This window comes from Scardinius erythrophthalmus (assembly GCF_964197995.2).
Source record: "Scardinius erythrophthalmus genome assembly, chromosome: 11".
Lineage (NCBI taxonomy): Eukaryota > Metazoa > Chordata > Actinopteri > Cypriniformes > Leuciscidae > Scardinius > Scardinius erythrophthalmus.
The window spans coordinates 7,590,881-7,606,002 of record NC_138231.1 but is presented as its reverse complement, the minus strand read 5'-3'; the positions used below and the strand labels follow the sequence as shown (position 1 = coordinate 7,606,002).

The window sequence follows — 15,122 nt, the reverse complement described above, 5'->3', positions numbered from 1 at the left end:
TATTTTAACAATTTTTAGAGATGACTAACAAATCGTGTATGCAAATCATTTCAAGTGAATCGATTTGCCATTCAAATATTTCGTAACCGTTAGGAGATATATTGGCTAAATAAAATGTTTAATATTCAATTTGGCAACTTTGATTTTATATATCCGTAAAATTGCCGAATGTATAGTAAATATTATATATATCGCCCAGCCCTATTACTAACTAATGGCTTAATCTGTGCTCAGGAAACAGCCTGTGATGAGTACAGCCTTTGTTGAAACATTTGAGTTCAGTTCAATTGAATTCAGGCTCTTGACCTCTTGGTGGGCTGGTTTGTGTGTGTGTTATTTCCAAATGGCTTCAGTGAGACATTCAGTGCTAGCACAAATTTCAGCCCCCTGAAGTCCACTTACGTTTTCCAACACCTGCCGTAGCGTAGCGTTCACCTGAGTTTCTGCTGTGTGCAGCACAGTGCTCAAAGCTAACTTTGATATCGCTCCATCTCTGAGGAGTTGGCAGGTCGAGCCGTCTAAGGGAAGGTCAACACAATCCTGTGTGTTTGAAGGAAAATATTGCCAGTGCTTCAGTGGGGGGGGACGTGGAATGATGGGGAAATTCCTCACCAGCTCAAGTGTTTGTGGAGAGAAGTGGACCGCTGGCACTAATCAGACCCAAACTGCCCTGGAATGTTCCTGGCAGAACATCACTGCGTCCCGGCCCACTGCGCCAATGTTTTTTTTTTTGTTTTTTTTTTTTACTTTTATCTTCTCTAAAACCCCTCCTTTTCTTTATTTCTTACTACTTTATTTATTCTCTCTCCCACCCCTTTGGTTGCTCTGTATGTTTTTGTTTCTCTTGCAGCAGACTGCTGTTCCAGCAATCTCTGTACTAGACTTGGTATGTTCTTTACGCTCTTTACTTGTCTTCCTGTGTCGGCTCCACCTGTGTCTCCTCTTGTTCACTACCTCCCTCCCTTCATTCGGCCGTGGTGGCTCCTTTACCCATGGGTATTATTTTGAGAGAGATGTACCACTTTTTCAAGCAGGGGACACCATCATGGGGACTCCATCTCAGGATGTTCATTGTGCTTCACTGGGAAACTGCTGCTTTGCAACAATATCTAAAAATGAGCCGAATGAATCCGTAAGGAAAGACATCATAGAAAATACATTTTTAAAGCTAAAGTTAGTCATTTCTAAGCCAGTGTCACCATATGGACTAAGTATTGTAGTTATTATATTCAAAACTAGTTTTCATCTTCCATTGGTTGGGGAAACGATCTCGCCTTCAAACTCACTCCAGATCAACCTACGAATGCTTAATTTTGATTAATAAAATGATGCAAATAATTATTTTTAATTATTAATCAAATTAATTAAATATTAAGATAATTAAAATCGTTTTGACCCAGTATTTGTTTTCTTAAAAAAATGAAGAATTTTTTATAATTTTAATAATTGACTCATCCCTCTTTTTTTTAAAAAACGCAAGGCACTTACAATAGAAGTTAATGAGGCCATGTTTTGAAGGCTTTAAAAGCAGAAATATTAAGCTTATCATTTTTACAAAAAGCACTTACAATAATTCTTGTAAAAACTTGTGAATCATTTGAGCTGTAAAAGTGGTTCTTCATTTTATTGTCATTTTAAGGTTTATGACGTTGTCATGTCAACAGAATTGGATATAACTTAATATAAACTTCTTTTTTTTGTTGTGGCTATACTGTTGAAACGTGGGTATTTTGACGCTCCATTCACTTCCATTGTAAGTGCTTCACTGTAACCCTGGGTTTTGTTTTTTAATAAAAAGAGGGAGAAGTTGAAATATATTTTTTAATGGCAATCTACATACAGTAGTGCCACAAATGCAGTCGATTGAGTTTATCATGTATTAAATATTCCTCTAACTAAAACAAAATCACACACTTCAGCTTTAAATGTGCTCAGGATAGCAACCTTATGTCTGGAAGTGTGCGCAAGGCTTAGACATGAACATTTGCATCTAGAAAACCACAAAATTCATTCCAAAGAAAGCTTTGAAAGTTCTTTTTCCTTCTTGGAGAACGTGATGAAGCTCTGCTGGTTTCGACAGCCGTTGTTTCAATGCAGTGTCATCGTGAGGGGTGGGTTGGTGCATGTTTTCTTCCAGCCCAGTCTCTCCGGCCCTGAGCTTGCTTGCATGTGGGCCTCATCACCATGCCGTGATCTCCATTCCGGTTTCTTCCTCCACTCCACTCATCACTGCTCTCTGTGTCTGTGTTGACCCTGGCGCTTTGCCGCTCCTTTATTCTGCGTTTCTCCATGGTTTTTGGTGCTGGGTTTCTTCTTCCCCTATCCTGACTACTGGACATGTCTCTGTTTATGTCCTCTTCCTTCTGATTTCCGATGGAAACGTTGTATGGCCGTGATTTGTATTTCCCTACCCTGTTGAGCATTGTATATGTATTGTGTATGAAGTTTGATCAAGGTGTTTGGATTACCTTTCGAGTGATTTTCTGTAGATGTGAAGAAGCGTTTTTGTCAGTAAGTTGTTTTGCATGCAGCGGTGTATGTGCATGTCATTCTCTTTTAATGTGTGATTGTGTTTGATGCACGATACGTCTCGTCACAGTGATCACATCAGCAAACTTACTGGTGATAATTCAACTGGATGCTTTTTATACAAATCACCACAGCAAGCTATAAATGAGCTATTAATAAATAAAACAACTACACATTTGATCTAGATGACTGTTAAAACTGTAAAAATATATATTTTTAAATGTAGTATTTGGTGTGTAGATACAGGTTTAAATTGAAGTTCAAATGTTTGGGCTCAGTAAGATTTTTTTTTTTAAGAAGTCTCTTAGTGTATGTTCACCAAGTCTGCATTTATTTGATCAGTACGGTAAAATCAGTCATACTGTGAAATATTATTATATTATATTTAGTATTTTAAAATTTATTCCTATGATGGCAAAGCTGAATTTTTTCAGCATCATTACTCCAGACTTCAGTCACATGGTCTTTCAGAAATCATTCTAATATGCTGATTTGTATTAAGAAACATTTCTTATCATTATCAAAGTTGAACACAGTTGTGCTACATATTTTTGAGAAAACCAAGATCCATTTTTTCAGAATACTTTAATGAGTAGAAGGTTAAAAAAAGCATTTATATGAAAATAGAAAACTTTTGAAGCATTATAAATGTCTTTAAAAGTATTGATTTAAGAAAAAAATCGTATAGACCCCAAACTTTTGAACGGTAGTGGACGTTTGTTAAAATCACAATATCAACCAACAAAACTAGTTAACTAATAAAACCATTTTTTTTTTTTAGATTATATATCAGTAGTTTTAGGATTAAATTGACATGAAATCTAGTTATTAACCAATAAAACAGGCGCAAGCACCAATTTTTTCTAGATATCTAGGTTGTCATCAGTTTAACTTAGGAACAATTTAGGTTTACGTCAGTCATTTAGGTTTAGCACCAGGGTTTAAAATGGCAAATTCAATCAGTCCAATCCATCCTCTCTGTGGTCCAGTGTTTTTCCTCTAAACCTGATTATGTATTGTGCACCTCAGCTACAGGACGAGGAGCGACGACGGAAACAGCAGTTGGAGGAAATCCGTAAGCGTGAAGCAGAAGAACGAGCCAAACAGGAGGAGGAGAGACGCTGGAGAGAGGAGGAGAGAGCCAGACGAGAGACTGAGGAGAAGGTATTGAGATCGAAACGGACCAGCGACAACTAGGAACTTTCTATATGTAGTTAAATGCATTTATTTAAGATGTTTCTAATGAGAAAGGACTCATAGACAGAAAATGCAGCATGCATATGTTAAGTTTTTTTTGTGTAGTGTGCAATTGCAGGCATGTTTAAGCACACTTCATATGGAATGCAGATTATCTTTGTCTTTTTTCCCCCTCAAACAGGCCTTAAACACAAGTCACGACTACAGCAGATAGATTTCACTGTCTCAGACCTGTAATCTTGCTATTATTAGTCAGGTTAATTATAGTGAGATGTTCTCCCAAAACGTTCTCTGCACCTTTATGAATCAGTCTTTTGACATATTTATCTGAAGGAGACATGTGATCAGCCATGTGTATTTATGCTAATACAAAGCTTTTTCAAGGTTTTCGCCTGATTTCCATGTGGATGGTTCCTCACGATCTTGTAAGTGGGTGTGATTAGACACAGCAGCTGATGTTTAATACGTCAGGCTGTACAATATCACAGTCCCTTGTATAATTTAAATTAATGTGTATGTATATACATACTATATTTGCTGATAATAATAAGGTTTACTGCAGTCCTGGAGTTAGTAATGAACCGTTAACTGATAAAGGCTAAATTGAGTTTGTTTAACTCCCATGTGTTACACTTCTGGAATGCCTCAGCAGGTCATTGACTTACCAGTGGTCTGAATTTACATTCTCCATCTAAAATGTGAGCAGTATCGTCCCACTATGTGACCATCCAGTTTTATTTGTGCCTGTGTGCGTCATTTTCAGACCACTGGTAATTCTAGAGGCCAGTTGTGATGTCCAACTGCATGTCTTCACAACATCTCCACTCCTGTGTTTGTGATGTATCCCCCATCCCCTTCAAAGAAACGCATGAGAATCACATGTCAGATCTTTGCACAACAATCCAGCATTTTGTTGGGCGGCCATTGCCATTCCATACAACATTGCTTGGAAGTGCTGTTGGAAATGGGCCCACCTTGGTTTTCATGGAGGCCGTCCCAGATTAAACTAGCTCATGTGTGTTTTGCCTCCACACGCACTCATAAGAGACATTCCCACCGCATACTAACCCAGGGGATCCATGCACAGAGACCAGAGCAGAGCCAGCCACTGGCTGTTTTTCTCTAGAATTAAACCGCCAAATGCCAGCCAGACATGGAGCTTGTAACAGTATCATATGCTCCAGTCTTTCCATTGCAGTTAGAACAAGACGCATCTGTCAGCTGTAGTGACTTGTTTCTCTTTGGTGCCATCTGGTGTGCTTACAATCAAATGCAAGTCTTTTACAACATCTTCACTGCAAGCAAGCAACACAATGCAACTAAACTAGATTGTGTTTATACAATTAGCGTTTTTGAGTTAGATTAAGGGGCTGTTTTCATGACACCGTTTTCAACTAGAAACGGAAAACTTTTTATGCTATAATGATAACGGTGTTTTGGGGGCCTAAAAACGCACACTTTTGAAAACTGTTTTTCAAAGTGCAAGTTTTTAAAACAATACCGTTATTGTCTCCGTGTAAAGTACAACAACGTGAATCTGTGAAAAAGGTGATGGCATGCACATGCGTATTATGTGTTGAGTCTATAGGCAGGCGAGTGTCCTGTAAAAGAATGCGAATGTGCACAGGCGCATAGTCTTTCTTTACAAAGTGACATCACCTACTATTGGCCTGGCATGCATAATACAGCGTTTTTAGTCGTTTTCGCAGATCCGTCTGAATGGGGATCCTTTTGACAACGTCATCTGTACAAAGAAAAAACGTTTCCATTTGTAGTACATCGTTGTCATGTAAACGTACCCTTAAGTGAAATCTTTTAAACACTTGTATGTGTGTATATGTAAGTGATTGGTCCCTTCATGTCAATCAGCCTGACATTTCCTGTCCAAATGGGTGGTTCTTGGCCAGATTAAGCTGCAACGTGCACTGAACTTGCAAAACTACGCGCATTACAAATAACAAGGCTGTCTATGCAACAAGCGACAATGCAAGCTAGCATATTGTTGCTTTATGTCTAGTTTGTGCCTTTGCTTGCTTGCTTGCAGTGTTGACTGTATTTGTTAAAGCCACTGGCCCACTTTCCCCAAAGATGCAGGAGTAAGTTTTAGCAACTTGATTCACTCAGAAACACATTACCTCACATCAGCAAACACATTTCTTCTACTACAATGTAGCTTTACTACATTGGTGCATCCATTAGCCAGAGTACCGTTAGCTTTGACCCAGGCCTCGCCGGTGCCCCTGGTGGTCAATGTGAGCGGCGCAGGCTAGCGAAGGCAGCTCTAACCAGCTCTTCCCATGTTCCCCCTTCAGAGGAGACAGGAGGAAGAGTACTACACCCGCCTGGAGGCAGGGCGGCGCCGGCAGCACGAGGAAGCCGAGCGTAAGCTGCTAACGCCAGACGAGCCTGGTCTGTACAGACCTCCCCTTCCCCGGGACTACCAGCCCCCTTCACCCGCAAGCACCCCCACCACTAACATCAACAACAGCGCCCCTCCGCCCCCGCCTCAGAGAAACACCTCCTACCTCAAAACCCAGGTCGCCTCCCCCGACACCATATACACTGCCAAGTTTGTCTCGTACAATGACGAGGAGGAGGAGGATGAGGAGGACGCGGGCCTAACAGGTCAGGTTAAGCTCTCGGCCACCCGGAAGTCCTACGGTGACCTTCCGCCCGCCCAAAAGCCCCAGCCGCCGCCAACCGCGCGCAAGCCCCGTCCCGTCTCAGATGGCATCTTTCTGTCCAGCTCATTCCAGCTGCCCACAGCGGCCAATGCCAACAGTACTGCTCTCAAGGCAGGGCAGCCCCCTCTCCCTCCCACCAAACCCAGCTTCATCCCGTCAGCCAACTCGAAAGGTAGAGACGCCGAGGAGAGAGAAGGGCCCGACCTCAGCCCACTCGTCCTCCGTTTGTTATTGGGTTATTCGTTTTCATGTTTTGTTTTTTTTTCTTTTGGTGTTCGTTTGTTCCTTTTCCTGTTTTCCAACGGAGACTCAGCGCTCTACATTTTCCATATTCCCTCTACCTTTCTATCTGTAAATTGACGTAGTATCATAGCCAATCAATCGAATCATATGTCCTGGTTTTTATCTTTTTTTTTTCTTTTTTTTTTGTTCCTCTTTTTGCAGGAATCTTCTGGGTTCAGTACAATTTGAGCTCAGTTGACAGCATTTGTCCATTATCATAGAAAAAAATATCAACTCGTTTCTTTCTTTCTTTCTTTTTAAACTACGACTCAAAAGTTTGGGGTCAGTAAGAATTTTTTTATTTTCAAATAAATAAATTCTGTTATTCAGCAAGAATGCATTAGCGATCAAAAGTGACAGTAAAGTTATTTATTATGCTTTTCTTTTGATCTTTATATCAAAAAAAGATCGGTTTTCAACATGTATAATAATAAGAAAGGGGGGAGGGGGGAATATAACTTTACACGTTGTCTATGTAAAGTTGTATCTAAACTTTGCTGTCATGATGACATAACTACTGTAAAAAGCCTGCAAACTGTTCACACAAGAATACTAGAAAGGTTGGTGTAATTTTACACGAGTCGTTCAGGACCGTCGCCTTGAATCAGCAGAACAACATTTTAACCATAACTTGGATGCAATTTATTGGTACAATTACTTTATTTAAAGTTACTTTATTTATCTTATTTATTTTTTACTAAGTTATCAAACTTGTGTTACGCAACAAATGCTATCAAGTGAGCTCAGCTTGTATTAAACCCATAATGTTCCTTTTAAATAGTAATTAGTTTTTTGTTTGTTTGTTTGTTTTCCGATCACCTATTCTCCCCGATTCCTCTTCCTCGAATCATCCTAGCGCCGTACAAGCAGTCAGTAGACCTCGTGATTCGCTGTGCGGTCCAAAATCAGTCCAAGTACTGTTGGTGTTGCCAGCCGTTTCATGTGTGTGTGATGTGCTTTTGGGGTAGGCCCAGGCCTCAGCGGCCAGACCCCATGCTCGAACATTATCAGCTCAGGGAACGAGACACTGGCTTCTTGTCACTTGCAGTGGTGGGCTCAACGCTGCACCTCTCCTCAGTCCTGTTTACACTTGGCAACGGGGAAAAGATCTGTTGGATGAGGCGCTTTTCTTGTGCTTGACTGTTTAAAATCCATCTGAATTTGTTTTAGTTGTGTCTTTAGCAATCTTGGTGCGTACAGTCCTGCTAGAATTTAAAGTTTTGTTTAGGGTTTGGCTCCTGCAAGTGTTAAGCGTTTAAATCAGTGCATGTAGTTCTGCCAAGTCAAACCTGTTTGAAAAAAAAAAAAAAAAAGTAGTACAACTCTAGTTTTAACACACAAAGTAATAAAATTGTTTCCCTAAGGAAATTTATTGTACCTTTGGAAAATGATGCAAAAAATATGTATTTTATTATAATTATTATATTTTATAATAATTATATTTATTTAAAATATGAATACATATGAGTACTATTTTAAATAAATATTTTATTATATTCATATTTTATCTTATATTTTATTCATATTTTGATAAAATGACAAAGTTGTTGTTTACTTTTTCAAACTTGATTGTATATTTATTTATTTTAGTATTTAATTTGTACATTTTGCAGCTGTCTGTACGTACTTATTTTGAGTGACTTTGCAACAGATGTGAAACTTTTAAACAGTCATGTGCAAAAAAAGCTGTTCAACCCTATTGCACAAAGATGCCCAGTGTATCTGACCTTGCATGTAATCTGCACAAAGCTTCCCTCCACTTAATGTCATTGGGGCCTGTTGTGATCAGAATTGCATTTACGCTTACCGAGGAACTAACTTTGCATTAATCAGCCAATAAAAAGCACGGCACTTCTCCCTGCTCAGACTGAATGAAGCTTTTTTTTTAAGCCATGAATCAATTGCTGCTGCTTTGTTTAATGCGTCTCTTACCATATTAATGTCATCATTTCTGTCTGCAACACTGCTGAAGCCTCATGGACCCAAAACCTTTGTTTTATACACACCCTTTGGTTGTTATCTTTACGTTTGCGCTCAGTTCCAAAACCTAGTAAGCTGCCTATTTAGACAAAAGGTATTGCAAGTACACGTTGTCTTCTAAATTTTGTCTTTCCAGAATGCATTGCAATGAGAAAAAAAAAAAGAGAGGTAAATCTAAGATGATGGACGAGTCTATGGATTTGTTAAATATAGTAATAATAATAATAAACAATAAATAAATGCATGTATAATAATAATAATAATAATAAATATGTTTAGTAAAATATTACATTTTAAATGTTAATTATAAATATTTCATTTATTACTGAAAATAACAGGTAGATTATGATAATAATATGCATGTATAATAATAGTAATGTAATATTTGATTTAACTTTTATTTTAAATGTTAATAATTATGATATATAATAAATATATTTCTTTCATTGCTCAAAATGATATAACAATATAATTTAGATAATTAGATGTATAATAATATATGTATTTACTTAAAATTATATTTCATTGTTTACTAAAAAAATATCATTTAGATTTTTTTTTTTTTTTTTTTTACTTGAACCGTTTTAAACAATATTAATGTGTAACATAAATTGTGTATTAGATTATTACATTAAGATGCTATGTTTGTGGCGATACCTTAGAAGGCAGCTCTCTAGTTTTTGGAACAGAGATTTAGCGCTGATGCAATATTAATTTCGCTTGGTTTCAGCTGTGTTGTAGTTCTCACTCTTATATTCTGTCTGTCTGCTGTCCAGTTTGTCTTTATATGGATGTGTCTTTGCCATCATCATTTGCTTGGCTCCACCCACCCTCCCCTGCTTCCTCTCACATCGGGCCGCATGGAATCATGGGATTCCACCACAGCCCCTCCCATCACCTTCTCTGAGAAGGTGCACCGACCTGCTGGAACAACCAAGTATCTGAGCAAAAAAAGGATCACTACCTGTGGACTTTAAGCCTTTAATGTTGATTTTATGCTTTATTGTTAAAGAAGTTCATTATCGAAATCAGAAAATTTAGTAAAAAGTTCTGTTTTTGGCTTTGTTGGGATTTGATGAAAGGAAAAGCATTGCCCCACAGCCATATACTACTGTAGAGTTGTTCAGTCATGATGTCAGTTTGTAGGCTAATTCACCATGCGTTTCCTTGGGGATCTTTAATGGGTTTTTAGAAAGCATTTTTTGGATTTGAGTGAAAAGGTGTTTGGTCGACATTACTTCAAAAGTTTCACTTCTACAATATAATTTACACACAGCCATACCTTACATAAACACATACGCTGATTTTTTGGGGGGGCAAAAATTGTACCTTTATGAGTACAGAAGCTTGTCACTGGGGCAGTTATTTATTTATGTACCCTTAAAAAGTTCATAATAATACCTTAAGTGTGGTGTACATTTACCTACTCGATTAATATGCACCTGTTATTAAATTATTATTTTTATTTAATTATGATAATAAAGATATAATGCATTTTTTATGTCTATATATGCATCTTTTTCAAAGATATAATTGCAGAAATTAGCATCTATTGCACGTTATATAGCAACTATTGCTGAAAATATTGTCTAAATAATGTTTAGACTAGAACTTTTACATTTTAAAACTAGTTTCAAAATATCTAACATTGCTTCAAACAAGCTTTTGTACTTCTAAAGGTAAAATATTTGACAGTATACAAGCACATAAGGACTATAACTATTACCAAAATGTGTGTTTACATGCTTGATGAATTGTTGTAGTCCTTATGTCACAACTTGCATTTCTAAAGCACACAATGGTTTCAAAATATCTGACTCTGTAATTCATGTTACACAACAAAACAAAAAAGCCTCAAAGTAATGTGAACCACAGATCTTATCTTGCTCATAAATCAAAAAACAACTTTTAAAAAAACCTTAAATGTTCCTGAAGGGAATCGAAGCTCATTCTCTTCCAGGTTTTCTGAATACAAACTGAACAGCTCTGTGCAAACATACAAAATATGCAGCAAACGTCTGTAATTGTTTGTATTGCATTCAAAACCACAATATAAAACACATTTGGCCTCAGAAACAAAAGCTTTCAACTCGACTTTATTCTGGCTATGTGCTTGTTTTTGCTTTTCGAGCCACTTGTTTTAGGCCAAACCACCAGCTGCCCTGTTTTGCTCTTGAATACTTGGTTGTCCCCAGTGGAGAAGGTGTTTTTTTGTTGTTGTTTTTTTGGTTCACAAGTCAATGTGTTTGTGTCTTTCTCCCTCCGGCCCAAACTCATTCCATTATCAGTCAATCAGTGAAACCGTCAACATGCATTTGGATTGCGGTGGTGCTCTTGCACATCATTGCTTAGAAGCAAACTGGCGTTCCCCGGGTCAATCCGGACCGCCCCTTCACCCCGACAGACACAAGGACACGTGAGCCTTATAGACGACGCCTACGGTAGGTCAGCGGTGGGGGTCGCAGTGAAAGCCAGCCGTGCGGAGCTGGGGAGCGTCTTGCTGACAGAGACGTTCCTCAACACCAGACAAGCTTAGAAGCAGCTGGCGCTTGACCTCCACCTTTGACCTGTGATCCACAGACCTTGTGTCAGGTGTGCTTTGGAATGCTTTAACACTAACTAAACGAGCTTTCCTCTCGCTGTTCAGCTTCTGGTCTGTGGAGTCGTTTGCAGAACGGAAGTTGCTGGGCTAGTGTACGGTTGAACTGAACGATCTTCATATTAAACCGATTTAATGTCTATTTTAAAGTCAACAACAATTACGTATTGTAGAGTATATTTATATATAAAATAATTATAAATGTGTGTACACACACACATATTTACAAACTTTTATGTTAGATGTGATTAATCATGATTAATCGATAATATAGTAATCCACACACAGTTCACCACCATTAAGAGCCCAGCAGCTTTCGCAATTATCTTGCTCATCGCTCTTGAAATGATATTCTTGATGTTTCATGTGAATTTCACATTGTTTTTACCATTTGACCAAATTAAAACAGGATTTAATTCGTACACTGGAAGCACAACAGGACTAGGATCAGGAGAAGTTTACAATGACCCGAGAGAGAAGTGGACGAAAGGGTGAGTAGCACAATCATGCTCTTGTTAAGAATGATTCTTAAACCCCAGGACGTTTGTATGAAGCATATAAACCAATGATGTCATGCTTGGGTTGGACCATAAGCTGTGGTATTTCTGTAAGCCTCTACAAACATCATTACCGCTTCTAACTCTGAGCTCACAGCACTGGGTGTGGTAGTACCACCACACACACACACACACACACACACACACACACACACACACACACACACAGAAGAACCTGTCTACTTAGGACATTTATCAATGCTTTAAATGATGTTTTTGATTGCAAAACAATCTTGGACCTGTTTGCAGACAAAGTTAAAGGATTAGTTTGCCCAAAATGAAAAGTCAGTCCTCATTTGCTCACCCTCATGCCATTCCAAACCCATATAACTTCATCTTTTGTGTTCCTTAGTAGAATGTTTATTATATATATTATAAACCTGGCATGATACTATGGAAGCTGGTTTCAGCCACAGAATAAAAAATAAATAAAGGTAATTGCCTTTATTTAAATATCTCATATTTCTGACTTTTTTTTCTCAGAATTGCAAGATATAAACTCATAACTGCAAGTAAAAAGTCAGAACTGTGAGATAAAGTTATAAACTTGGAATTTTTCTTGTGAGAAAAGTCATTCTAAATACTATTTTGTATTTTAGTATTTAGTATTAATGTTTCAAAAGTAAAAGTAATATATGTATATATATTCTCTTGTGAGAAAAAAGTATTGTAAAAAATTGCAGTTGCTTTTTTTAAATGCTAGTTTGTCTCACAATTCTGACTTTTTTTTCTCTTGCAATTGTGAGAATTTGTTTTGACTAATTGCAAGTCAAATGTGACTTTATTACAATTTATTTAGTTTAAAACGTGTAATTCTGAGTCAGAATTGTGATATAAACTCACAATTGTTCGAAAAAGTACGAATCAAGGAAAAGGTCACAATTACCTTTTTTAATTGCATTCTGAGAAATAAAAAGCCTGAATTGCAATTGCGACAAAATAAAAGCTTTCATACAATTTGATATGGATTATTTATATCGGAAAATGGATGAAATTTGTATTCTATCCTTTTGTCTTCCACTTAAAGGTAAGTAATAATAGCAGGTGAATAATTTCTTTCAGCCTGCATTGCTCATATGATTGTGTTTGATTGCAGCGGCCCCGATCAGGAGAACACAATAGGCGGAGCTCCAGAAAATATGACATTTAAGGAGCGCCAGAGACTCTTCTCACAGGGAAAGGAAGTGTCGAATAAAGTGAAAGCGTCCCGGAAGCTCATGGAACTGGAGAACGAACTGAACATAAAACAGTAGCGAAGAGCCCTAGCCGGACTAATTGCCAATACGTGATCCATCCCTGGAAGAAGAAAAAAAACAACAACACACAAAACACATCCAGCTTCGGCTTCCCAGTCATTTCCAAACATGCTTTTTTGGTTTTATTGAATAACTGGACGATTAAGTATCATTTAGCTGCAATAAGAGATGATATTCCATAAATTCCCTTGAAAGATATATTATAATAAAGCACTGTAAATTGTTTTAATTATATTAGTAAGAAAATTGAAATGACATGAAGGGGGTATATTTTTGTTTGTGAAATGTTCTTGAAAAATGACGCATTTTTTGCTCATTTTTATTTTTTTTAATAGGCAGTAAAGTGGGATATTTTATGGTGTTATTTTATTCTCTTTCTACATCTTTCCTCTGTTTTTTTTTCTTTTGAAAGTAAGTGCCGATATTATAGACCAATGTTAACAGCTCTCTGTACAGATCAGGGTCTGTGTCGGTCCCGGTGTATTATTGAACAGCTCAACGGAAACTTATATAGGAGGCTCACGTTTTTCTTGTCGCACTGTTTATTTTCTTTCCTTTTTTCCAGCTGGTTCTTCCGCGTTCATGGATACACAGGCACCTTTCCACCACGTTTCGTGTCTGCATTCAACTGATTTTGCTCAGAAGTGAGCTCTCGTAACCTTGTTAGCACCATTTGTGAAACTCAGTTTTTCCTTTTGAGAATGTAGTCGTTTCTTTTTTTTTTTTTTCTTGAATATTTTTGCTGCATCATCTGCAAGTCTTGTCATTCCGTAAGAGCGCTGAGGTTTACCACTTCTATAAAATGTTTAGAATTTTCTAATTGCCAGATTTTTCCTTTTTTGTGTTTACCTGATCCGGACGATGTGTAGTCCACAGTTCTGACGTTGACGAAACAAAGTTTGATGGTAGCATAATATTAAAAAGAGATGATTTAAATAAAGAGGTTTGTGGAAATGAGATGCAGGAGCCTTTTGATTGGCAGGTATTTATTTGAACCTATTGATATAGTGACAGATTTGTTTGCGTTTATAAGTCTGCAGGTTAAATTTGATGGACGAGCGACAAACGTGAGAATTAAACACGTCTTTTGACACAGTAAACGAGTCACTATCCACTGTTTCATGGTGCATTAAACGGCTTCCCTCCGCTCAGTATTGCAGATGTTTATTTGAATCAAGGATCTGGTCTTGTCTCTTCAGTTTTTAAGCACCTGTGTCTTCATTCATAGCTCAGACCTGTTGGCGCCTGTGTAAATAATTTTCCAGAGAACACAGACTTTGTACATTCAAATGATGCATAAGGGTAATGTCAATATCCTTTCTTTTTTGCCACTTTGAGAAACATAAACTGACACACACGCACACACATTTTAGGTTAAAGATGAATTTATTTGATTCATTTTAATGGTTGTTACATAGGCTTTTGTAAATCATAAATAAATACGGATTTTACAAAAAAAACTGGAAAAGTGTCTCTTTTGTAAGAATCAATCATTCATATACACACACCTAAAGGATTATTAGGAACACCTGTTCAATTCCTCATTAATGGAATTATCTAATCAACCAATCACATGGCAGTTGCTTCAATGCATTTAGGGGTGTGGTCCTGGTCAAGACAATCTCCTGAACTCCAAACTGAATGTCAGAATGGGAAAGAAAGGTGATTTAAGCAATTTTGAGCGTGGTATGGTTGTTGGTGCCAGACGGGCCAGTCTGAGTATTTCACAATCTGCTCAGTTACTGGGATTTTCAGGCACAACCATTTCTAGGGTTTACAAAGAATGGTGTGAAAAGGGAAAAACATCCAGTATGCGGCAGTCCTGTGGGCGAAAATGCCTTGTTGATGCTAGAGGTCAGAGGAGAATGGGCCGACTGATTCAAGCTGATAGAAGAGCAACTTTGACTGAAATAACCACTCGTTACAACCGAGGTATGCAGCAAAGCATTTGTGAAGCCACAACACGCACAACCTTGAGGCGGATGGGCTACAACAGCAGAAGACCCCACCGGGTACCACTCATCTCCACTACAAATAG

The 15,122-nt window shown here is 37.8% G+C and overlaps 1 protein-coding gene across 2 annotated transcripts in view; it reads left to right on the top strand.

Annotated features, from left to right (window-relative positions):
- The window catches only part of afdna (afadin, adherens junction formation factor a), a 111,950-nt gene extending 98,620 nt beyond the window's left edge, over positions 1-13,330 (top strand). For both annotated transcript variants that reach the window (XM_081379533.1, XM_081379532.1), the window contains 4 exons: positions 3,559-3,693; positions 6,039-6,582; positions 11,681-11,762; positions 12,925-13,330. In XM_081379533.1, the coding sequence (XP_081235659.1) occupies positions 3,559-3,693; positions 6,039-6,582; positions 11,681-11,762; positions 12,925-13,081 (918 nt within the window). In that variant the 3' untranslated portion in view covers positions 13,082-13,330. The remainder of the gene's footprint in view (positions 1-3,558; positions 3,694-6,038; positions 6,583-11,680; positions 11,763-12,924) is intronic.
- The last annotated feature ends 1,792 nt before the right edge of the window (positions 13,331-15,122 follow it).